This window comes from Chlamydomonas reinhardtii, chromosome 2 (genome assembly GCF_000002595.2).
Source record: "Chlamydomonas reinhardtii strain CC-503 cw92 mt+ chromosome 2, whole genome shotgun sequence".
Taxonomy (NCBI): domain Eukaryota; kingdom Viridiplantae; phylum Chlorophyta; class Chlorophyceae; order Chlamydomonadales; family Chlamydomonadaceae; genus Chlamydomonas; species Chlamydomonas reinhardtii.
Genome location: NC_057005.1, coordinates 3557566 through 3580595, shown reverse-complemented (window position 1 = coordinate 3580595; position 23030 = coordinate 3557566). Strand labels below are relative to the sequence as shown.

The 23030-nt window shown below is 63.3% G+C and overlaps 5 protein-coding genes across 5 annotated transcripts; 1 reads left to right on the top strand and 4 right to left on the bottom strand.

Moving 5' to 3' along the window:
• Positions 1–332: 332 nt before the first annotated feature.
• CHLRE_02g095134v5 (uncharacterized protein) lies at positions 333–4390 on the bottom strand. The gene is made up of 7 exons (XM_043059596.1): positions 4227–4390; positions 4030–4133; positions 3625–3929; positions 3179–3283; positions 2649–2813; positions 2330–2386; positions 333–2093 (listed from the first exon to the last, which is right to left on the bottom strand). The coding sequence occupies exons 1-7, from the start codon at positions 4289–4291 to the stop codon at positions 1905–1907; spliced, it is 990 nt and encodes a 329-aa protein (XP_042927227.1). The 5' UTR covers positions 4292–4390; the 3' UTR covers positions 333–1904.
• A 570-nt stretch (positions 4391–4960) lies between these two features.
• CHLRE_02g095133v5 (uncharacterized protein) lies at positions 4961–8876 on the top strand. The gene is made up of 7 exons (XM_043059595.1): positions 4961–5227; positions 5359–5423; positions 6340–6446; positions 6774–6991; positions 7229–7374; positions 7596–7775; positions 8167–8876. The coding sequence occupies exons 1-7, from the start codon at positions 5080–5082 to the stop codon at positions 8245–8247; spliced, it is 945 nt and encodes a 314-aa protein (XP_042927226.1). The 5' UTR covers positions 4961–5079; the 3' UTR covers positions 8248–8876.
• A 277-nt stretch (positions 8877–9153) lies between these two features.
• On the bottom strand, positions 9154–13970 carry CHLRE_02g095132v5 (uncharacterized protein). The gene is made up of 3 exons (XM_043059594.1): positions 13953–13970; positions 13750–13839; positions 9154–13382 (listed from the first exon to the last, which is right to left on the bottom strand). The coding sequence occupies exons 2-3, from the start codon at positions 13789–13791 to the stop codon at positions 10548–10550; spliced, it is 2877 nt and encodes a 958-aa protein (XP_042927225.1). The 5' UTR covers positions 13792–13839; positions 13953–13970; the 3' UTR covers positions 9154–10547.
• A 58-nt stretch (positions 13971–14028) lies between these two features.
• On the bottom strand, positions 14029–16820 carry CHLRE_02g095131v5 (uncharacterized protein). Its single transcript, XM_043059593.1, has one exon. The coding sequence runs from the start codon at positions 16363–16365 to the stop codon at positions 14227–14229; it is 2139 nt and encodes a 712-aa protein (XP_042927224.1). The 5' UTR covers positions 16366–16820; the 3' UTR covers positions 14029–14226.
• A 325-nt stretch (positions 16821–17145) lies between these two features.
• Positions 17146–23010, bottom strand: CHLRE_02g095130v5 (uncharacterized protein). The gene is made up of 8 exons (XM_043059592.1): positions 22714–23010; positions 22083–22303; positions 21788–21876; positions 21404–21595; positions 20927–21008; positions 19830–20183; positions 19293–19430; positions 17146–19136 (listed from the first exon to the last, which is right to left on the bottom strand). The coding sequence occupies exons 1-8, from the start codon at positions 22775–22777 to the stop codon at positions 18744–18746; spliced, it is 1533 nt and encodes a 510-aa protein (XP_042927223.1). The 5' UTR covers positions 22778–23010; the 3' UTR covers positions 17146–18743.
• Positions 23011–23030: the final 20 nt, after the last annotated feature.

The following is a 23030-nucleotide window of genomic DNA, read 5'->3' as shown; positions in this document are numbered from 1 at the left end:
GACCTCGACCGCGTGGGGATCTTGGGGTGCGCCCATTTTGATGGGGCCCCGCGCAAGGCGCATGCGGCCGTGCGCTCACTCACCTGCCCCCCATGCCGCTTCCTGGCGCTGCGACGCCAATGCCACACGCGGATTGGGGCCAGATTGCAGGTTGTGCGGCTGGTTTGTTGGCCCCAACGGCCAGGAGACATCAGCAGGAAGGGACGAAGGGTGGGGACGGGTCACGGGTGGGGACCGCTGCACGCATTGCTTGCAAGCTCCCCAGAGCTCCCCTGAGCTCCCTACGGGAAGCTACCTTGCCGGCTCAAGCAAATGGTGGCAGGCAAGCGGCAAACGACAAGCTGTTACACTTTTGGCGTCGGGACGCAAGGCAAACCCGTGGGCATGTACGTGAAAATGTCCCCAAGTCCTCTAAGTTCTCCTTGCGGTCCGTCATGCGCGCCGAAAACGCGTCAGCGTGACCAGCCTGGCTTTCACCAGCACCGGCGCTGGGGGTACCTTGCATTGTTCCTCGGGAATCAGCCACTTGCCTCCCCTACCCTGTCACGTCCAACCTCGAACTAACACAAGGCCGGGTCTAAGGCCGACCGTCCTCAAACCTCAGCGGCAGCAACATTACCGTATGCCGGCTGCAAAATGTATGCCAGCCCAGCCACAGTGGCACTTACAGCGGCATAACATACAGCGCCGCAGCGCGGAAGTACATTCCATGTTACCAGCTTTGTTTGACACGTCGGTACAACGGGCCGACCTGCAGAAACCTCGGAGCGCCGCCAGTCATTTGCTCACGGGTCCGGGCAGCATGCAGCGCCTTTGTCCGTCATGGGTGCGTCAAACCTGGCCAATCAATACCGATGATATCTATACACCAGACCGGCACAATAAGCATACACAAGAGCTTTCGCCCCCATCGCGCAAGCACACGTCCACGCAATCAATACGAATCACGATATTTGGCGTCAGGACCAAGGGCGCGGGGAGCCTCAGGGGTCTCTGCCTCAGCTAACCCACCCCTTGGTCCGTCACGTGATGCCAAACAAAACAGCAGCTGAAGCCTACACAAGACCGTGTCAGCCTCTTCGCACGAGATGCCATTAATTGCCTCTCCAGACAAGACGTACGGTAGTGTTGTGGCAATCAAGGCATCTCAAACTATGCATCATTGCCACGACGCTGTACCTTATACCTCTGCACGCTTGTATTGTATGTCTTTCAGGAACACAGGATAAATCATATACATACCGCATTCAAATTCTTCCTGCATCTCCTCGCTTGATTTATCCGTCCGAGCATCATGCGTGCAAGGAGGGAGTGACAGGCAAGCCTCGGGCATGGGCCTGTGAAGTGGCTGCGGCAAATAAAGGCACCGCGACCTCCCTATAGACCGTCGCCGTCATACGTGGCGCGCTTGGGCCTGTCAAACTCTCACACGCTAGCGCCTTTATTAACTCCCATAAGCTAGAGGCATGGTCCATTAGACATGCCAAATTATGCATAAAATTATCGAATCATCCATGCTGCATACTACTGACCGGTGTGACCTCAGGGCTCGAATATCACGTGCGTGCGTGCGTGCGTGTGCGAGTCCGTCATGCGTGCCACACAGTGGCTCTTATTGGCAGCGCAGCAGCGCCTGCCAGGTTGTTCACAAGGCCAGAGATGATCCCCGAGCTGTCCCATGGTGCTTGTAATGTCGCATTATAGGGGCGGCCCAGAGCCCCCCATGGCCTAAAAATGCATGTAGTTCCCCAAGCAACTGACATCATTGACCATCATCTACGCTCTCCTGGGCAGCCCGATCAGCCGGCCATGTTCCCGCACGTGTCAGTCCGTTTTCTTGTGGTCTTACGTACCGTGCCGCCCGAGTCTCTGGTGGCTTACTCGGAACAGTCCCGAGCCGGCCACTAGGGCTGCTGCCGCCGCCGCTGCAGCACCACCAGCCGGGCGGCGGGTGAGTGCGACAGCATCACACTGCCGTACCGCTCCGACCCCATGCCGCCGTACTTTGCGGCGAAGCGGTTGGCCAGGTCGGACATGGCCGCCTCGCCCTGCGCAAACCGCCGCGCCCGCCAGGGGCCGCCCTCCGTCATCACCTGTGCGTACGGCGTGCAGTACAGTACAGCGCGGTGTTACTACAGTACAGTCACTACCGCAGTACAGACCAAACGGCCGCGCCCGCACGGCCCCACGAATGCCCGAACACCCGCCCGCATGCCCGCATGCACGCACGCACGCGCACGCACCCACGCACACAGGCACACAACCGCTGCTGCATCAGGAGCCCGCTCGCCCGCCCGCCCGCCCCCTCACACGTGCCGGCCTGGCTCACCCTCCAGAAGTACTCGGGCGAGGGCCAGCTCATTTCGTATTCCTGCAGCCGGTCCACCTGTACGGCGGTGGCGGCGGAGGCAGTGGTGATGGTGGCGGTTGCGGCGTCAGCCCGTGTGCGACCGCCCGAACATGCTTGGCACAACAATTATGCGTGGGGCACAAGCACCGACAAGCGGTAGTGACACAAAATACGCTCAGCAGGGTTGCAAATGTGCCTACGGCCCCGCACCCGCCTACACACGACAGTTGTGGCCCTGTGCGCCGATGCACGTGACGACAGGCCCATGTACGACAGGATCCGTGTCAAACCCACGCACCAGCACTTCCACGCCGCAGCCCTCGCCTCCCGCCTCCGCCGCGGCCGCCTCCGCTCGCACTTGCTCTGTCAGCCGCTGCTCCCACTCGTGCAGCTGCGCGCGGGCGGCGGCGTCGGGCGGCGGCGGCGGCTGGCCCTTGTCCGCCGCGGCCTTCTCTAGCACCACCTGAAGAGGGCAGTTGCGACGCAGGTGCAGAGCAGTAGGGTGGGGAGGAGTCGGGTGGAGAGAGGTGGAGGCGCGTGGGAGTGATGTGAGGTGAGTGCATGTCACGCCGCTGGTCATCAGTCTCCGCCCCTCTTCTAACCCATTCCCACTGCAGCCCACCCCGGCCAGCGACCTTCCCTACCCTCCTCTCATCTCCTGCTCCCTGCACATTGCCCCCACCACCACAAGTACGGTACCCCACCTCCACACTTCCCCCACCTCCACAAACACGGTATCCAACCTCCACATTCCCACCACCATAATTCCGGTGTACCCAACCTCCACACTTCCCCCACCTCCCCCACCTCCCTGGGCCTGGGCCGCACCTGGTCGTAGGCGCACCAGGGCCCGCTGTCCTCCACTCGCGACGGCCACAGCACCACCACACACACGCCGCCCGGAGCCAGGCACCTGCCCCAGTTGGCCAGAGCCTGTGAGCAGTGCGTGTGCGCAATGCGGCGAGTTAGGACAGGCGGCGTGTGTGGCGCAGCTGGCATGGGAAGGGCTGGGTGGCGAGGGTCGGCCAGAGGGCCCCGGCCAGATACCACCGAAACCCCGTGCTTCAGGCCCAAGGTCAAAGAGCCGCTGCTGCTGTTGCAATGCTGCCACCCATCACGTGCGACCACCCGGCAGCAGATGAGCAGCAGCGGCGCGGTCGGGTCCTCCCACGGTCCTCTCTTCTTGCCGCTCCCTTGTCCTCATCCCCAGCAGTAAGCACGCAAGCTCTACCCGTGCCACCCAGTCAACGCCAGCCTGCCCCCCGCCGACCCACCGCCGGCGCCAGCGCGCCCATCTGCTGCAGCCCGAACACCGACACCACCGCCGCCGCCGGGCTGTAGACATCCAGCGCCGTTGCGTCCGCCACATGCGCCTCCACCGGCTCCCCTTTGCGCTGCTGCTGCTGCTGCTGTTGCTGCTGCTGCTGCTGCTTTTGCTGTTGATGCGAAGTTGGAGTGTCAGTGGCGGAGCCGGCGGCGATTGCGGCCCGGGCCAGGTCAATCATGCCGTGGGACAGATCCAGCCCCACCACGCGGCGCTGGCCTCCGTACAGCGCGTGAAGGGGCAGCAGCTCCTGACCTGCGGCGCAAAAGCGATGCGATTTACTTGCCTTCTTCTTATAGCCTGAGATGCAGAGGTTTCAGGGTTCGGGGAGTCAGGGAGTGTGGGTTAAACGTACCCGGACCGCAGCAAGGCACGAGGACGGGGCCCGGAGGGAGGGCGTGCGCCTTGAGCTCGTTGACCGCCAGCTGAAACCAGGGGTCAAATCGCGGCGCGAGCTCTCTGTAAAGAAGGGTGTTGGCAAGGCCACAGCCAGTTCTCTCGGTTGAATGCCGTGCCATTTCCCGGTCAAAGCCGCAAAAGCCGCTTCCTTACTTGAGGTACAGCTCGGCAGCGTCCGACCAAGACCTATCAAGTAGCTCCAGCCGCTCCTTGGGCATTTGCGGAGCAGGAGAGCAATTCGCCAGCACACTTGGCCTCGCTAGTTTCGGGGCGCGCTGCCCCCGCAGCAGCACCCCACATCTCCTAATGAGAAGCATTATGGCCAGACATAAAATGTACGTCGCTCTGCGCGGTGTATAGTATTCGCTGCAGTACCATTTCGGCAACCGCCGTACTGCCGATGGCCGCCCCGTCCTTACCTGTGTAGCTAGGGCACCTCAGCGCCCTGGGCGTTCGCAAAAATTTGGACATGTCATAGCAATGCATGGGCGTTGCGTCAACAGAAGGTGTGCGTGGGCGGGTGTGTGCACGGGCGGGCCCCTGAGCGGGGATGGGAGTGGCAAGGTAGGGCGGTTCTGACGCCGGTCCAGAACCCAGGAACAAGAATACTTGCGAGCTAACCTTGCAACACTCATACTACGTGTAGATAGCGCACCTTAGCGCCCTGGGCGTTTTTACGACTTTGGACATGTCACGACATTGCAGGGGCGTTGCGTTGACAGAAGATGTACGTGGGCAGGTTGGGGCGGGGCGGGTACGGGGCCCTGAGCGGGCACCTGCGGGCAGGGGAGTGGCAAGGTAGGGCGGCTCTGACGCCGGTCCAGAACCCAGGAACACGAATACTTGCGAGCTGAACTAAGCAATATTCATGGACTTTTCATGAGGAAGAGGCAGGCAGCGTTCGTCTTCCGCGCTGGGTCCAGGGTTTGGCACGCGCATGGGCGACTTCATGCCTGCCAAAGTGTTTACGCTCGCTTGGTAGCGCAATAGACTAAGACTTGGAAACATGCTGAGCTCCACTTTAGGCCGGTCGCTCGGGACATACCCCAGCTCGAGGCCAAAATGCATCCCGCGTGCATCCTTGCGAAACCCGGCTCGGGTACTAGTCGTTCGTCAAAATAAGATTGGTGATGATCTGTTAGACTTCGTAACAGGCAAGTGCAAGCTGCAAGCGCAAGTTGCAAGTGCCAAATGCCTGGCGCAGAGGGCCCGCTCTGCATCCTTGCGCAAACTGCGGTCCCTCGGTTGCCGACCTGACAAGTACTGTTTGATATTTTGAATGCAGCTGGGCCAAAGCTGCGGAAGTGGTATGGCGCGGGCGAGCGTCTCACCGACGGTGGGCCAGAGGAGGTGCGTGTCCCGCGGGCGGGGGGGGGGGCGCAACGGGCTGGTTGGTTTCCCATCCTCAAGGCAGCGGGCACCAATTCGCAGACACAATCTGGAGGGGTTACGTAAGGTTGGGTCAGATACCGAACTGGGGCACCGCACGGCACCAGTAGGGCGCGGTGCCAGGCACGGGGAAAAGCAGACGTGCAAGGGGAGCCGGGCAGCGGCAGCGGTGGCGACGACGGTGGCGCGCCCCTGCATCATGTGCGGTGGGGTGCGATGCGGCGCGATTGAGAGCGTGGCGAGGAAAACAAGCGCACTGAGCAGCGGCAGCAGGTGGCCTTGGCAAGCGTGGGCCCAGCAGGGCAGAAAGCATGGGCTGGCAGCAAGGGCGGACGTGTATGGCACGTGTACGACACATGTGCGGCCGGACAGCAGCAGCGGCAGTCCTCCAGTGAGAAGCAGGAGCGCCAGCGGCAGCGGCAGTGGCAGCGGAACCGCATCTACCAGAAGGTGGCAGGGTAGTAGGGGCGACTGCCTGGCCGGCCCGGGGCAAGGGATCAAGCCGGGCCGGCCCCAGCCCAACCCCTTTGGGGACCCCGGTGCCGTCGTTCGCCCTGGTCTGGTTTGTTCGGGCACAGTAAAGACTTGTCCCCGTAGCAGCGCCTGCCTACGGTGTTCTGCCCCCAAGCAGTCCCGGCCCGGCGGAAGAATTTACACGTTCCAACTTCCAAGCAACAGGCGTTCCAACCAGCTGACCTGTGTGCCGCCGGCCACACGCACGCCCTCCCCCTGCCCCCACGCCCTCTCCCTCTTCCTCGCCTCCCTCACTCCCCCCTCCCAAAACTTCACGGACATCGGCAACAACGCGCCTGCTATACTCCTGCTCCTGGCTACGCCTTCACTCCTTTATCCAATCGTGAATGTAACTCCTCCCCAGGAGCCGGAGGAGCCGGAGGAGCAGGCGCCCACCGGCGACGCTGTGCTGGTGACGGACGCGGACGGCGGCGTGGGTGAGCAAGTGGTGCTGCAGCTCATCCTGGCCAGGTGGGGGAGGAAGGAGGGTGGCAGATACGGTACCAGACCAAACTAAGCTGAACCCAATGCAATAGAGCGAGAAGGAGAGCGTGGCCTACGTCTTGGCAACGGCGTGGCACTCAAGGGAGAGTGGATGCGGTGTTGTGTTTGCGTGACGGAGGGCCGGCGTGGGAGCTTGCGCCCCCGGTTCTTCATATCATTACACACACCCGTTCTCCGTGGACGGCCCACACACACACACACTTGCTGCATCACAAACACTGTCTTTGCGCAATGTTTTCCTTGTCCTCTTTGACACACATATGCACACACAACCGCACACACCTCTACTAACAGGCAGGAGCTGAAGCTGCTTGTCAAGGACGTGGCCGCCGCTAAGAACGCCTACGGCCCCTACACGACGCCGCTGCCGGCGGAGGCGGTGGCGGCGGCGCCCGGCAAGGCGCTCCGCGGGTCCAAGGCGCTGGTGCTGCTGGGGCGGCTGCCGGGCGGGCCGGCGCTGCTGGAGGCGGCGCGGGCGGCGCGGGTGGCGCACGTGGTGCTGCTGACGGCGGGTGGGTTTGGTGGTGGCGCTGTGCAGTTGAACCAAGCCCAGGCGTGGGCGTGCGAATGGGCGTGGGCGCGTGCGTACGTTTTAGAGGTGACTGCCGTTCACACAGCTGACGCCCGCTTCATGTGAATGCGCACATCACACACACACGGGTTTCGTTGTGCACGCACACACACACACACACACGCATCCGTTGTTCCGTTTGTTTTGTGTTTAACACACGCATCCGTGTGTCCCGCAGCCCCGGGCGCCACGGCGGGCGGCGGCGGCTTCAGCCTGGGCGGTCTGCTGGGCGGCGGCGAGGCGGCGCGCGACCTGAAGGGGCTGGGCGACGCGGCGGCGGCGGAGGCGGTGCGGCGATGCGGCATACCCTACACCCTGGTTCAGGTGAGGGGAGGGGGAGGGGGAGGGGGAGGGGGAGGGGGAGGGGGGCAGCTACAAACTTTGGCGAATGCCGAGTGTAGTGCCGCATCCGCCGCATCTATACACACAGCGACACGCCGGCGCTGCACCTGCTTCCCTACCACACACCCGCGCCCACACCCGTTTCACACCCCGCGCTGCACCTGCCTCTCCTCCTACGATAATTTCCCGTCCCCACTCCGCAGGTGGCTGGGCTCACGGACGCGGGCCGGGGTGGCGGCGTGCGTGTGGAGCAGCAGCAGGCGGCGGCGGCTGGCGGCGCCGCCGCGGGCGCCAGGGCTCCGCTGAGCCGTGAGGGGCTGGGGGCGCTGGTGGCGGGTGTGGTGGATGTGGTGCCGGCACGCGGCCGGACGGTGCTGGCGCAGGTGCGTGTGTGTTTGTGCGTGTATGTGTGTGCGTGTGGGGTCACCGGGCCGGCGGGGGCTGTAAAATTGGGGGGTGGGGTATACCCGCCCAAACTGAACCAAACCAAGCCGAACTAGAGGAGCACAGGCAGAGGCCCGGGTGGCGGGGGGCGGGCGGGGCTTCGGAGTGGTTGGCGGGCGTGCCATTGCATGCGCGTGAGGAGCACTGGGAGGGCGGGTGCGGTGAACGAACGCGCGGGCATGGCCGACGCTGGTCTCCCCTGCTACGGCTGTGGCTGCTGGTGTCAGCGCCGGTGCCGGGTTGCCGTCGTGCTGCAAAACTCGCTGTTGCTAGCATAACCCTGCCCAAGGCCCCTTGTCTCCCACCCGCCCTCTTCCTCCCGGCGAGCAGGGCGCTCCCGCCACCGGCTCGGCTCAGGAGCAGCAGGAGGCGATTGCCGCGGCGGTGGCGGCCCTACCCGAGGACGCGTGAGGAACCAACGGGTGCGAGGAGGCGCGGTGAGACTTGCGACACGGACAGCGATGACACTGAACGGACTACTTGTGTGCCGCGTGTGTGTGTTGGTGTCCTTGTGGAGAGGGCGAGAAGGCAGGTGTGCACATAGAGCGGAGGGGCCGCTCGAGCGGACTGCTGAGCGAATGAGAGGAGGAGCCTTGAGAAGAACCTTGAGAGGAGCGTGCTTCGGACGGACATTGGAGGTGCCGTGAGTCTGAGCGACGGGCGCGGCTGCCGGCGGTGCGGGGTCCGCCGGACTGGTGGGCACTGCTTGAGCTGGTGCGTACGGTAGCTGCATTTGTGTGTGCGTGTGTGTGTTGGGCGATGCTGGGGCTGTGTTTGTGTCGAACACTTGCAATGCAGTGCCGCCTTGCAGGCAAAAGACGGCTAGCGGTTTTGTCAGCTTGTGCGTGGTGGCCGGTGGGATGCTTGGCGGGACCTGATGATGCATGAGCAAGGGAGGAATGAGATGGCAGACTCCAGCCTGCTCCAGCTGCCGCTTTCCAGTACTGTGACTTGCTACTTGCTAGCTACCTTGCAGCTCGCCCCCGGTGAGACCCCGGATCATTATGTGCTTGTACGGTAACAGTAACAGTGATCCCTTCCCTCCCCCTTCATCCCTTCCTCCCTGACCTGCGAGCGACGCGCAGCATTGCACAGCGAGCCCTAGCCCCTAGGCTTGAACCACGCACCCTGCCACCACGGCCCTGCTTGCTGCGCCACACCTACCAACATGTGTATGTTCCTGGAATGAACCACACAGGGCAGCTAGCTCATCAGCTGAGTGCGTACATCAGGCATCCTGCTTATATTGAGCAAGATGGAGCGAGCGTGTGCCTCCTCCCCAGAACAGCAAGCCTGGAAGGCGAGTACCGTACGGTACATGAACAGGTGTTGGAACGGGATGCTTGACTGCCGTATCGTACTAGGGCTGCCACCAGGGGCTGACGGTTGAAGGCGCTTTAGCGACGGCCCCTCGCCAGGGCCAGAGGGCGGACTGCGGACAGTCGACTGCTTGGGTCGACAGCTGTCGATGGCGACTTTGGGGGCGAGTGCGGTCTGTCCCAGCTGGCTGGACGCTCGGTGGACTAAGTCGAGCGGGCCTTGAATGAGCTAGCTTCAGCGGCTGCGTGTGAACGGCTGGTAACTCATGCCCCGTGGTTGAGTTTGGTTGCGTGAACGCGCTCCGAAGCCACCGGGCCAGGGCCGGTGTTGCGGGACTATGGGGCTGCATGGGCGGCCCCCTGCCCGACACCCCACGCTCGACACCTGGCAGGGCAAGCCAACTGCCTGCCTATGAACCTGGACCTGGCCCCCAAGCTCCCCTGAACACACACATGTAAAGCACATACAGGCCACCACCGCAGCTCCTCCTCAGCACCCGCATGACCAGCTGCCCAGTGCTTACAACACGCTCCTTCATTCGCCTACGCACTGCAGGCGAAGGTGATGCCAGAGCCAGAAAACCTCCACAGACGCCAAACCTCTCCACACAACTGAGATGCAATCCACACAAACCACCTGCAGTTCGCCAGTTCTCAACCGTTGCGTTACTTCCCACTCCTACCTAAGTTCATATGCTGTCAACCGCCCTCTTACTCGTACCCGGGCAGTGCCTGCCAGTGAATGACGAGACGCACCGGCAACGGCGCACAACAATTCATTACGCTTGCATGGCATGTATGCCTGGTCCCTAATGGCGTAGGCCAAACCCAGCCCCACAATCACAAACACGCAGCACCCCATCTCGCCTTCCATTTGTCTACTGCTGCGATTGACCTGGACACATAAGGTCTACTGGTAATCACTCAAAGCGCCGGCCAGGGGGCAACTAGGCCCTAAACCTCAAATCTGCGCTATAAAAGCACGGCCCAAAATTTTAAAACCTTTCACAGTAGCCTTCGGCGGGTTTCTGGGCAAATTGTTACGCACGTGTAGATAGAAGAACGAGCACTGGGGCCAGCTGATCAGATACCGCACCAGGGCTCACGGCTCAGGGTGCCTGCTTGGATACGTGCAAGGTTGCAAACCAGTGCCATCATGCCATGTGCTTGCCATCCTCTCCGCTCAACAGCAGAGCACCTGCTGAGGGGCACTCGGCGGACGCCCAGCTGTGCCACGCTACTGCGGGACTCCTGCCTGGCGCGCACTGGCGCCACCGTCTCTTCCCAATCCCGCATCAGTCCACCCCAACTAACACTCCTTCCGAATAACACCTCGATAATGTCCGCCCCACATATCTCCATGTTTATTGCTGATTATTTAGCCAAGCCGCGTCATCGCCTCGGCGTCACAGGCACCGAGGGGCAGCTTGCATGTCCAATCAGGGACTGGGCTGCCAGCGCCTGTTCGAGCTGCCCCAATGCCGCGCACACCTCCGCGCGCATCCTGTCCTGTGTTCGGACATCCTCCCGCAGCACCTGATCTACTCCCGCCTGCAACCGCAACTGCAGAGCTGATGCTGCCGCCGCCGCCAGCGGTAGGACTGGTCTCGCCTGCTGGCACGCCTCCCGGAACGACACCAGCAGCGGCTTGTGGTCGGAGCCGCCCATGGACGTTTTACCCCCGGTGCGGGCCAGAGGCAGGACATGGAAGCCCGTATTGACCAGCCCCGCCATGGTCAGGCTGTCCTTGAGCACGTACACCACATCGGCGTGGTTGGTTGCAGTGCTGGGCTCAGAGCGGTCATCCTTTGTGCCCTGAAAGGGCTGCCAGGACGTCGTCAGGCAGGGGAAGTAGGGGAAGCACTGTTCGACACGAGCGTCAGCTGCTGTCTTGACGGCTGTGCGGCCAACGGCGGCCTTGCTAGCCTTGCCGGTGTTGCTCTTGGCTGCCTTGCCGCCGGTCTTGGCTGCCTTGCCGCCGGTGTTGGCGTCCGCGCCGGTGTTGGCGTCCGCGCCGGTGTTGGCGTCCGCGCCGGTGTTGGCGTCCGCGCCGGTGTTGGCGTCCGCGCCGGTGTTGGCGTCCGCGCCGGTGTTGGCGTCCGCGCCGGTGCTGGCGGCCGCGCCGGTGCTGGCGGCCGCGCCGGTGTTGGCGTCCGCGCCGGTTTTGGCTGCCTTGCCGCCGGTGTTGGCTGCCTTGCCGCCGGTTTTCGCTGCCTTGCCGCCGGTGCTGGCTGCCTTGCCGCCGGTTTTGGATGCCTTGCCGCCGGTGTTGGCGTCCACGCCGGTGTTGGCGTCCGCGCCGGTGTTGGCGTCCGCGCCGGTGTTGGCGTCCGCGCCGGTGTTGGCGTCCGCGCCGGTGTTGGCGTCCGCACCGGTGTTGGCGTCCGCGCCGGTGCTGGCGTCCGCGCCGGTGTTGGCGTCCGCGCCGGTGTTGGCGTCCGCGCCGGTGCTGGCGTCCGCGCCGGTGCTGGCGTAGCTGGCGTCCGCGCCGGCGGGGCTGGCGTCCGCGCCGGTGTTGGCGTCCGCGCCGGTTTTGGCTGCCTTGCCGCCGGTGTTGGCTGCCTTGCCGCCGGTTTTGGCTGCCTTGCCGCCGGTTTTGGCTGCCTTGCCGCCGGTGCTGGCTGCCTTGCCGCCGGTTTTGGATGCCTTGCCGCCGGTGTTGGCGTCCGCGCCGGTGTTGGCGTCCGCGCCGGTGTTGGCGTCCGCGCCGGTGTTGGCGTCCGCGCCGGTGCTGGCGTCCGCGCCGGTGTTGGCGTCCGCGCCGGTGTTGGCGTCCGCGCCGGTGTTGGCGTCCGCGCCGGTGTTGGCGTCCGCGCCGGTGCTGGCGTCCGCGTCGGTGTTGGCGTCCGCGCCGGTGTTGGCGTCCGCGCCGGTGTTGGCGTCCGCGCCGGTGTTGGCGTCCGCGCCGGTGCTGGCGTCCGCGCCGGTGTTGGCGTCCGCGCCGGTGTTGGCGTCCGCGCCGGTGTTGGCGTCCGCGCCGGTGTTGGCGTCCGCGCCGGTGCTGGCGTCCGCGCCGGTGTTGGCGTCCGCGCCGGTGTTGGCGTCCGCGCCGGTGTTGGCGTCCGCGCCGGTGTTGGCGTCCGCGCCGGTGCTGGCGTCCGCGTCGGTGTTGGCGTCCGCGCCGGTGTTGGCGTCCGCGCCGGTGTTGGCGTCCGCGCCGGTGTTGGCGTCCGCGCCGGTGCTGGCGTCCGCGCCGGTGTTGGCGTCCGCGCCGGTGTTGGCGTCCGCGCCGGTGTTGGCGTCCGCGCCGGTGTTGGCGTCCGCGCCGGTGTTGGCGTCCGCGCCGGTGCTGGCGTCCGCGCCGGTGTTGGCGTCCGCGCCGGTGTTGGCGTCCGCGCCGGTGTTGGCGTCCGCGCCGGTGTTGGCGTCCGCGCCGGTGTTGGCGTCCGCGCCGGTGTTGGCGTCCGCGCCGGTGCTGGCGGCCGCGCCGGTGCTGGCGTAGCTGGCGGCCGCGCCGGCGGGGCTGGCGGCCGCGCCGGTGTTGGCGGCGGCTTTATCAGTGTCAGTAACCTCACCGGTGTTGGCGGCGGCCTGCTGACATTTGCTGGCTTTGAAGGCCTTGCCGTAGTTCTGTGTGTTGAAGTCACCCGCCACCACGTGTACAACGTCGATATGCCCTTTGCCCACGGCGGGCAGCAGGCCACCCGGGTACAGCTCCTTGCCCTGCTGCGTGTCCCAGTAGTTGTTGAGCTGCTCCATGTGCTGGATGACGCGGCGGTACCGCTCCGGCGTCATCAGCCACTCCACCTCCCGTGCCAGCTGCTCCAGATGCTGCTTTGGCTTCGTGGCGCCCGGCGTGCGCGCGGTGGTGATGACGTAGGTGGTGTTGGAGCCAGTTGTCTCCGGTCGCCGCCGCAGCACCACCGTAATGGGCGGATAGCGGAAGAAGGCATCGGCGTCCTTCTGCTTGTCCGCCTGATTCGACTTTCCTTTCTTTCCCGCTCTCCTCCCGCTCTCCTCCAGCTCGTCGCGGTACGCTTCCATCTGGCCACATGCGTTTTCATACTCAGAGCTCAACTCCTTATCCGTGCCCCAAGCCTTGTTGAGGCGTTCATCATCGGCCGATGCCTCCGCCTCGCTAATCTCTCGGCGGTGCCACACGTAGTCTGGGCTGGTGTTGGGCTGCTTTCGGCCGCTACTGCCACCGTCGCCGCCGGCACCGCCCTCACCCTTCTTGTCGACGCGCTCCAGAGTGGACTTGTTCCACAGGATCACAAGCTGACCCGCCTGCAGGCAACAGCAAGAACCGCTCTGTGTAAGGCAGGCCCTACCTGCAAGTGGCTGCTATTACGTACAGGCATAGATAGAGAGCTGGTCACGCCTGCCAGCAACAACGGCACGCCTCGCCACGCCACTTCACACAGTTTACACATACATGCAGCACAGCGCAACACAACGCAACGCAATGCAGCGCAATGCAGCGCAACGCAGCGCAACGCAGCGCAACGCAGCGCAACGCAACGCAACGCCACACCATACCGTGTACCACGCCACACCACACGCACCATGCAGCAGGGCCCCATCGAAGCCAGTCCCACTCAAACCAACTCATGCCCGGCATCCAAGCAACCAACATGCTATGCTTAGCACGTACCATCACGTGGTCGTAGCCTTTGTCGCTCAGCTGCTCCAGCATGCCTTGCAGCAGGACCTTCCTCTTACTTACTGCTGAGACCCGCACTTCCTGCAAAAAGTCAATGTATTACAGTGCAACGATAGGCATTATCAGGCCCGCCCCCCACACCACGCATGCAATAAGTTGCGTAGTCGCCGGTAATGCTGATTGCATGCAGTCACCTGCAGGCAAAGCACGTCCAGTCGCCCCGTCGCCTGCATGGCGTCTCTGATGCCGCCTGGCAGCGCCCAGCCGGCGTGGTCGATCACCGCGGTGAGAACGCCCTGCAGCAGCGTCAGGTCCGCCTCACGCGCGTCCTCATCATCTGAAGCACTTTCTGGGTCGTCTTGGTCGGCGGCGGCACCCTGCTGGCTCTCCGCGTTGCCCCCCGCCGGCGACGGTGCAGCAGCCGGATCTGTAGCTGGGTCTTGGTTTACTGCCGCACTTTTTGCCGTGTCAAGTGCCTTGCCTGCCGCCTTTCGCCGCTGCTTTTGCCGCCGCCGCCGCTGAAGCGGCGACATCTGCCATTGCCTTGCCTGCTGCATCCTTTGCCATCTTGGCAGCTTTGGCTGCGTTGCTCGCCGCGACCTCCGCCTCGTCTGTTGCCAGCTTCAACCGCAGGGCAGCCGTCTCATTGTCCGCTTTCACCTTGCCGGCCGCGGCTGGTGCCGCCATGTCTTCGGCGGCCGCCGCGGCCGCATTTTCCGCCGACTGTGTAGTGAACTGTTGGAACAGCTGTGCCGCGCTGGCCGCTGCCGTTGCCGCTGTGTCCGCTGCCGCCTTCGCCTCAACTGCTGAGTTGGCTGCGTCATCCGCTGCAGTGTTTACTGATTTCAGGCTGTGGATGTTGTAGGTGACGATGTTGATGGGAAGCTTCATGTGCAGCTCAGCAGCGTAGCCACTGACGGGTATTAACGGTGCCGGTGCACTACTGCCCCCCGGAGTTTTCGTGGCTGTGGAGTTGCTCTCTTGCATAGGTTGCATGCCCGCCGCATTCTCCACCGCCACAGGGACCCTTCCCCAAAGCGACGCTGCTGGCGCCGCCGCCGGTACTAGTTCCGCTCGAGCCGCCACCGCCGCGGCTGCCAAGCTGGTCTCTGCCGCCTGCTGATGAGCTGCTACGGCTCCCAGCCTGTCTCCAATCTGGCCTCCAACAGCAAGCCATCCGCCGTGACCGCCAATCTGCTCATCATCACCACGTGAGTTGCCGCGGCACCTAGCCTCATCGTCGCACGCCGTTGCAGCTCCGCCGGCCTCCATCTGCGCGCATGGCACTGTTGCAGGCGCCACCGCGAGCGCCGCTACTGCAGCCACTGCGCTGCCCGCCGCCGCCATTCCCAGCAAACCGCCCGCTGCTGCTGGCGCCAAGGCTGTGCCCGCAATACGTGAAGCCGTCGCGGCGGCCTTTGCAGCTGCTGCCGCAGTGGCCTCATCCATGGCCGCAGCGCCATCTGGTGACGCCTCAGCAGCAGCCACCACCGCTGCGCTCGCAGCTGCAGCAGCGCCCGAGAGGGGTCCCAGCGCCAGTGCCAGCTGCTCCTGGACATGAGCGGCCGCGACCCGCAAAGAGTCCTCCACACGAGCTATGGCATCTGCCAGCTGCCGTACCCCAGTCGCCGATGCCTCCAATACATCCTTTGCTTGAGAGGCCACAGCAAGCAGTCTGCCTCCCGCCCCAGCCGGCGCGGCGTTCAGCCTGCTGCCCTCAGCCCCAGTCGCGGCGGCGTCAAGCCTGCCCTGCGGCCGGGTCGCGGCGTCCTCAACGCTGTCTTCTGCTGCCTCAGCAGCCACCGCAGCTCCGACCCTTTCCGCAGCCTCGGCCTCCGACCCAGCGACATCAGATGCTGCACTGCTGTTCCTAGCATTCACCGCGCCAATGACGTCCGCCACCTCTGGTGGGCGGGGCGGCTGGCTCTGGTCAGTAGCCCCTGCTGCTGGAGTGACGGGGCGTCGGCGGGTAGTGCTGGAACTGGACTCCAGCGGCGGCGCGCCCTGTGGTGAGCCGTCCGGCAGCGCGGCCTGCAGCAGCAGCGGCCTGTCCGGCAGCGCGGTCTGTGGCGGCGGTGGGCCGTCCGGCACTGCTGCATCAGCGTGGACCAGGGAGGCACCATCCGCTGCAGCCGTTATTATTGCCGCAGCAGCAACCGCCGTTGCAGCAGCTGCGCCTGGTTCTTCCCACGCCGCGGCTATTACTACTCCCAGCACTTCCGCCGCCGTCAGAAGCAGATCCAGCAGTACAGCCTTCATGTTAGTGCCTGGTGCAGCCTCCAGTGCCGCGTCAGTTGAGCCTCGCGGTCCTGTCGCTGGGGTTGCGCTGAAGGCATCAGCCAACATCTGCACTTCCGCCGGTTCAAAGTCTTGCGGGACCAGCAGCGCTGCGCTTGGAGAGTGCCCAGAGTCGCCCAACCCTGCCGCAAAGCTGCTGCGGTTGCTAATTGCGCCCTCGCTGTTGCTACGGTGCGGCGGGCTGCAAAGCGGGCTGTGCCCAGGGCTGTGCATTCCGGAGCCCAGCGCTGCGCTGCGCCGGCCGCCGTCAGGTTGATCACACCACTTTCGCTCGCCTGCCGCACTGCCAGAGTAAGCAGATTCCAGCATATCGGCTGCCTCAGTCAAACTGAGGCCTTGTGGCAAGGCCATGGGCCAGGTTAGGTCCAACCCAGAAATTTACCGGGAATCCTAGCACTTGTGACCTAATTAATGGTGGAGCAAGCCGAGGCGTCCATTTATCATACTTGTATGGTCGTCCAAGTAGACTAAGTATCGTCGAAGTGGCAAGTAATGTTTCATGTTTATATAATGTATTATGTGACGATAGCACATCAACTTCTCATCACGCACATGGATTTGTATGCGCGCACAGAGTATTGTGCAGAGGCGCTTGTTAATCCTAATTTACAGTAGTGAACAATTCCCCCGGCTTCCTTGCAAATAAACAGGTGACAGCAAAAGTAAGAATGTCCTGGGTCCTCACGCTCGCACTCGTGTGAAGTCCCGCCCAGTCCCACCCCGCCTTCGTGAAATCAGTAATTTCCCGAACTCAATATTTTCCCCCATGCATGTTCAATGACATGCTTAGGTAAGTAGATGAAAACGAAGACTAACAGACACCCCAGCGCACAGTAACATAATAACACATAACCTCCATCCAGCCTCTCTACGGGGCGTAGGGCAGGTTGAGCGCGCTGCGCCGGTTTTTTAGCGAAGTTAGGGGCTGCCGCCCGTGCGGCGCCTGGCTGCGGGCTTTGGCTGCGGCGCTTGCAGTGTCTGGTTTGCCGGCAGAGGGGTCGTGCGTGCGTGGGGCTTGATCTTGGTCTTGATTGGTCGCGCCGGGGAGCGGCAAGAAACGGGCCCCATTGCAGGCTTGTGGCCAAGAAACATTGGCAAGGTTGACAAGGAACTCTCGGCTCACTGGAGTGCCCGCTGCCGACATCCGCCGTGCCCACGGTGTCCGCTAGCGCGCGACGCCAGGACGTCCCACAGCTCCCACCTAGCCCCACGCACGCCTTGTGTCCAATCTTTACCACCCCTGTGGACTTTATGTGCAAATGACGTGTGATTGCCACCACCCCGGTGGTCCTGACTCGCCATTGACTCGCCTCGCTGTTTGCGTGGGCCAAACGCCAACTCCCCATGGACCTACACAACAATCATGGAGCCCATGCGTTCCACTTCCAACCTTCCAACTTGCCAGCAGGCCGCGCATGTCCTCACCAGTCACCACACACCATCAACATTTCCGAATCCTGCCATTCTACTCACAACGGCGCGAAGGGATGTGGGTAAGCGCCGGCCGCAAACACCAGGCCCTGGCTTTGTAGAGTCTGTGACATGCGTGTACTGTTCAGGGATGCCGTCGAGGCATGTATTGTTTGCCCAGCTAACACCCGACACCGGTAGAAAGAACACAACCGCTCCCGTCTATGTATGCATGCATGTGTCACACCCACCTCCAACTCCAACTCCTTCTTCCCCTCACAACAGATTGCTGGTCCCTACGCACGCGTCCCGCACCACGGCGCCCGCACGCGCCCATGCCGCAGCGCCTTCGTGTGGAAGCTCGACCAGCCACGCGCCCGCACCAGCCACGCGCCCGAGCTCGTGTTCATCAAGAGACCCCTTCCTCCCCTCAAAACAAACCGCTGGTCCCTATGCACACGCCCCGCACCACGCCGCACTCACGAGCCATGCCGCAGCGCCTCAGCGTGAAAGCTCGCTCAGCCGCGCCCGCACTTGAAGCGAGCCGCACAACCACTTTGGGCCGAGCAGGCTCTTGAGTACCGGACGCCGCAGACCCATGTCCAAGACACATCCAGCAGCAGCCCAGTTGAATGCACGTCGTGGCATTTGGGACCGAAAGGTTATCATGCCACGGCACAGACCCGAGGCCGTGTCAAACATGTGTCCAAGGCCGCGGCACACAACTGACGCGGTAGCACACGGATTGGCGGTATCCATCCTGCAAGCTACACCCCCGGACAACGCGGAACAACCCTGCCAACGACATACCACACGCGTGCCGTGACGCCCCACACAAACCGTGGAACGCATGCTCATCCAGCAAAGGGGTTCACAACACACACAATGCAGCGCTGTGATGCAGCGCCCACACTCGAGTCAACCCAGCAATGCTAAAAGACAAGCTGCCAACCGCCCGAGCACCAGTCGCGCCCTGGCGCAAGATCCCTCAAAGCGTCCAAGGCCCTTCGCTACGCTCACAGCAATGCCATCCAACCGCCCATGCCTAAATCCAGTTTCCTTTTGTTCGCAGCCGCAACGACAACTTCCCGCATTGCCGCGGCGGCGCGGCCGCTGGGCCGCCCACAATCACCTCACCTCAACAGAGATTAAAAAGACGAGAATTTTGCGTTTATTACCGCCCGGTACCGGTACCAGCATTTCAAGCTCCTACCTGCCTACCTGCCTGCATGCATCCGTGTGTCCGCAACGGCAACCCGCTCTCAGGCGCCGGCTCATCAGCAGCGTTCCGTGCCGCTCACCACGCGCACCTTGCCCGCGCCGTCCACGCACACCTGCCCCAGGTACCAGGCGCAGTCGGGCGAGCAGTTGCGCGGCAGCAGCGTGAAGCTGAACTCCCCCGGCTTCCACAGCGGCCGGCTCAGCGTTCCCACCAGCACCTCCCCGCTATTGCTGCCACTGCCGTTGCTGCTGCTGCTGCTGCTGCTGCTGCTGCTGCTGCTGCTGCTGCTGCTGCTGCTGCTGCTGCCGGCGGTGCCTCGGCCCGCGCCTGCATTCTGGTCAGCTCCGGTAATGACGGAGAAGGCCGGCGTGACGGGCGAGTCGGCGTTGATGACGGTGCCGGGCGCCCACTCCAGGTTGTAGAAGAAGGAGCAGATCGTGTACACGGCCTGGCGGGTGGGCGGTGCGCAGAGCGGCGGGGTCAGAAACGCGAGGCTGGTAACGGTACTTGATACTCAGATTAACTGATGGTAGTCATACTGACGACCGCCTTTCCCTGCCCCCTCTCCCTTTTGTCCACCTCCCGCGCACGCACTGCCGCTCACCGGCGCGGGTTTAAGCGGGTTGGGCCAGGCCAGCGCCTCCCAGGAGCCGGCGGTGCGGCTGTAGAAGCCGGTGAGCGCGCCGCTGCCGCCGGACGTGGAGGCGGACATGGCGCCGCCGCCCAGCAGCGCCTCCGGGCCCTGCAGCAGCGGCGGCGGAGGAGTAAGGGGAGGGGAGGAGCGGTGCGGTGTGGTGTGTGTGTGTGTGTGTGTGTGTGTGTGTGTGTTAAAGAGCACAAGGAAAACGTTGCGCAAAGACAGTGTGTGTGTGTGTGTGTGTGTGTGTGTGTGTGTGTGTGTGTGTGTGTGTGTGTGTGTGTGTGTGTGTGTGATGCCAGAATGGGCTGCAGGATTGTGGCTTGGCGTGGTGGGGTGTCCGGTTGATCGGAGATAGGAGGCGGGGAATGAGCAACTGGACGAGGCACGGAGCGTAGCGCCGGCAGTCCGGCAGCAGGCCTCTTGGGCTCTAGAACAGCACCAGCAGCATCAAACGCAACGCTTGGACAGCGCTTCAGCAACACACGCTTAGCACACACGCACCGTGTATCCGTAGAACATAGTCATGGTGTCGGTGGTATCAGTCTCCGGCCACGACGCCACCACAATGAGATCCATGTCCACATTGCGATCCCACGTGAGGTTGAAGATCGTGGATCCGGTGATGGGCGTGCCGGGCCGCGACAGCGGCTTCGGGCTGGTTCCGCCGGTTCCGGATGCGGGTGAGGGAGTCGGGGTCGGGGTCGGGGTCGGGGAGGCGTAGGCGGGTGAGGGCGCCGGGGTGGCCCAGGGGGAGGGCGGGGGCGGCGAGGGGGAGGGCATGGGCGAGGGCAGCTCGGGGGGCGGCGGCGGGTCCGCCTCCAGCAGCAACACGTCGCTCACCAGGTGCACCACCGGCTGCGAGGAGGGGCGGCCAGCGGAAGTTTGTTGACGATTGTAAGCAGCTCGCAACATGGTAAGGAGTTCCTTTCATTCCCAGCGAACCCTGAACTGTTAAGCCTACCGGTAGTGATTTCCTCTTCGTCCTCCTGCCCACCAGCATCACTCCCACCGCGCACTCGGCCCCCTCCCCTCCTCCTCCAGGCCCCTTGCTCCGTGTCCCGCGCATTTTGTGGGCTCGAGGGTACCTTCGTGCCCTTGTGCCCCTGCCTTTCCCGCAGGGTTACGGTATACAAGGGTTCTCTACAATCTCCTGCGCGCCAGGAGCGCTTGCCCCAGCTACTCCTGTATACAAGGAACTTTGTCCCAGCCCAATTGCACCGTTGTGCTTGCCCACAAATATTGACGCCCCGTTGCTGCCCGAAGCCACCATGGGGATAGTTCGCGAAAATCAGCCCCCCAACCCCATAAAAACATGCATTTCCTGCGTTTTGCCGGAAAGTGAGTGTATGCCAATGCGTTTTTCGCCGAAGGCACGAGTAGCCTACAATGCTCCTGGCAGCCAGGAGGAGGGCCCTCCGGGCCCTTTTGTCCGTGCCAGGAGCGGCCCCTTGGCGGGGGCCTAATCCCTCTTGCTCCGCAGGAGATCCCCAAACAACCTCCTGCGCTTTTTGCCATAACCCCTAAAAGTCCTGGATTGCTCCTGGCTGGAGAACCCTGCTTCCCCGCCCCGGCCCCCCCTCCCGTGCCCCCCTCCTCACCGTGCCCAGGCTGATGTCTGCGTGAAGCACCACCGCCTGGTTGCGGCTGCCCTCCACTCGTATGGTGGAGGTGTTGGGCCGCCTGCGGGGCGCGGCGCGGTCCGGTGGGACGCTGTTGGGAGCAGACGACAGCAGACGACAACAGGCGACAGCAGGCGACAACAGGCGACAGCAGGTGACAACAGGCGACAGCAGGTGACAACAGGTGACAGCAGGTGACAACAGGCGGCCGCAGGTGACAGCAGGCATACGGTATGGAAATAGAAGGTAGCACAGCGCGACTGTGGGACAACACACGGACATGCGACATACAGCACAAGCACATGCCCCGCACACACCCTAAACAAGTTGCGACCTCCAAGCGCGTTTAATACGGTACCTAACCAATACCCGGCCGGGCACGTCGCGACTCACACCACACCCCTCAGTCCCCTGTCCCCAGTCCCACACAGACTGCGCACTTACGCGCCCGCGTACCGCGCTAGTGTTATGCTCCCGCCCTGCAGCGTCTCCACCTCCTCCCCGCCGCTGCTGCTGACAGCGACGCTGCCGATGGTACTGCCGTTGTTGCTACTGCCGTTGTTGCTACTGCCGGCGGCGCTACTGCCGACCGCATCCACGGCGAGCGGCACCCGGGAGGAGGTGACCACCTGGGCGAGCACGTGGTACCTGAGGCGACCGCAACACCGGGTGCACACGGACGCACATTGGGGCGTCAAGCCGCGGCCAGGCATCTGGCATCTCGCACCCGTCCGCCAAGCACCACTAGAGCATCCATATTTGGGACGGAAAGCAGAGCTGGCTGACCGCCGTGAGAGTGTGCCTATGTGGCCGCCCGGAGAGCAGCGCCCGCCGACCCACCTCATTAGCGCTGTGAGCGCTTTACGCGACTTTTTGCTGGTCAGCCCCGCCAGCGTCGTCCCCGTGGCTGTAAAGTACTTCTGCCACGCCTGCAGATGTGCGCGCGGATTGCATGGCAGTTACATTTAAGTAAAGCTGAATGTAGGCTTGGGGAGTTGGGGGCTATGTGTGCGGGTGGCGCCTTGTCAGCCGCGCCGCGGCACGCACCCAACCGGGCTTTCCCCAGCAGCACAGCTGCCTCCCAGCCGCAACTCACTGCCACGCGCACGCCATACCCGCCACATTAATTGCTTACCACATTGACAGGGAGGAAGACCGTGCGCGGCAGCTTCTGCAGCGTCCCGCACCGCTTCCCGCAGTCCAGCATCCACTTGCCATAGTTGTCCGCGGTCGCTAATAGCTTCGCGAACGTGCTGAGCTCCGGGCACGCCCGCGCAAGCTCATCTAAGGAATTTGCCCCCGTGAAGGCGGAGCATGGCGCGGGCACCAACACCGTCTCTGCCGTGCCAGCAGCATCTGCAAGACCGGAAAGCAGCAGCGTTTACGAGAGCGGCGGCACCCGTTAAACCTGCTGCCCAGTACCTAACACCATATGCACGGGTTTGTATAGACCAAAAGAGTTACGCGAAGCCTGGGTGTGTTTTTGTTCGCAAGCGTTCATGTAGGTAACTCCGCCCGACTGCCGCCCGTCCCGCAATGCTGATACAACATATTGATAGATACGATGTACGTCCGTCAATTGAAGGCCGGGTCACACGCGTAGCACGTCAGAACCGCGCTGTCTGAGTCGCGCCTTCCGCGCGGGTTTGCGGCCTCGGGTTGGACGCTATATAAAATGCATCAGCTCGATATGGTCACAGGAATTGTCTGGGCCGGTATGGCGCCGTGACCGCAAAGTTGTGTCAGGCGAGGTTTCTCTCTCTTACCTGTAGCTGATATCGCAAGAGACAATCCAAGCAGCAGCGCCAGAGCAAAGCTTGCTAATGTCATCCTGCGCTGTGGGCTGACTGCGACATGGCCTTTGTTAGGGACCGGGGCGCCTCGGCCCTGGCCCAGGTCTCTGCCTATCAGAATCACGATAAGTGACAACGGTGTGTAGAATGTATAGCGCTCCTGTGACCAATTGTTTACGAGTCTACACTGTCTCACAGGAAATGCGACCTCTGAACACCTAGCTTCACCGCCGACGTATTCGATATTGGTGCGCACGCGACTACAAATACTGTAACGTGTCTATGGGTCC

What these genes read in the sequence shown, in the direction of transcription:
- CHLRE_02g095134v5 (XM_043059596.1), bottom strand. Translation starts at nt 4,291, where the DNA reads ATGCCCAAGGAGCGGCTGGAGCTACTTGATAGGTCTTGGTCGGACGCT. An exon ending in TGGGCGCGCTGGCGCCGGCG is followed by an intron (nt 3,284 to 3,624) that starts GTGGGTCGGCGG and finishes CACTGCTCACAG; the next exon opens with GCTCTGGCCAACTGGGGCAG. An exon ending in CCTGGTGCGCCTACGACCAG is followed by an intron (nt 2,814 to 3,178) that starts GTGCGGCCCAGG and finishes TGCCCTCTTCAG; the next exon opens with GTGGTGCTAGAGAAGGCCGC.
- CHLRE_02g095133v5 (XM_043059595.1), top strand. Translation starts at nt 5,080, where the DNA reads ATGCTGAGCTCCACTTTAGGCCGGTCGCTCGGGACATACCCCAGCTCG. An exon ending in CCGACGGTGGGCCAGAGGAG is followed by an intron (nt 5,424 to 6,339) that starts GTGCGTGTCCCG and finishes ACTCCTCCCCAG; the next exon opens with GAGCCGGAGGAGCCGGAGGA. An exon ending in GCCGGACGGTGCTGGCGCAG is followed by an intron (nt 7,776 to 8,166) that starts GTGCGTGTGTGT and finishes CCCGGCGAGCAG; the next exon opens with GGCGCTCCCGCCACCGGCTC.
- CHLRE_02g095132v5 (XM_043059594.1), bottom strand. Translation starts at nt 13,791, where the DNA reads ATGCTGGAGCAGCTGAGCGACAAAGGCTACGACCACGTGATG. An exon ending in AAGGCTACGACCACGTGATG is followed by an intron (nt 13,383 to 13,749) that starts GTACGTGCTAAG and finishes TGTTGCCTGCAG; the next exon opens with GCGGGTCAGCTTGTGATCCT.
- CHLRE_02g095131v5 (XM_043059593.1), bottom strand. Translation starts at nt 16,365, where the DNA reads ATGCTGGAATCTGCTTACTCTGGCAGTGCGGCAGGCGAGCGAAAGTGG.
- CHLRE_02g095130v5 (XM_043059592.1), bottom strand. Translation starts at nt 22,777, where the DNA reads ATGACATTAGCAAGCTTTGCTCTGGCGCTGCTGCTTGGATTGTCTCTT. An exon ending in TCTTCCTCCCTGTCAATGTG is followed by an intron (nt 21,877 to 22,082) that starts GTAAGCAATTAA and finishes GCACATCTGCAG; the next exon opens with GCGTGGCAGAAGTACTTTAC. An exon ending in CTATGTTCTACGGATACACG is followed by an intron (nt 19,431 to 19,829) that starts GTGCGTGTGTGC and finishes CCGCTGCTGCAG; the next exon opens with GGCCCGGAGGCGCTGCTGGG.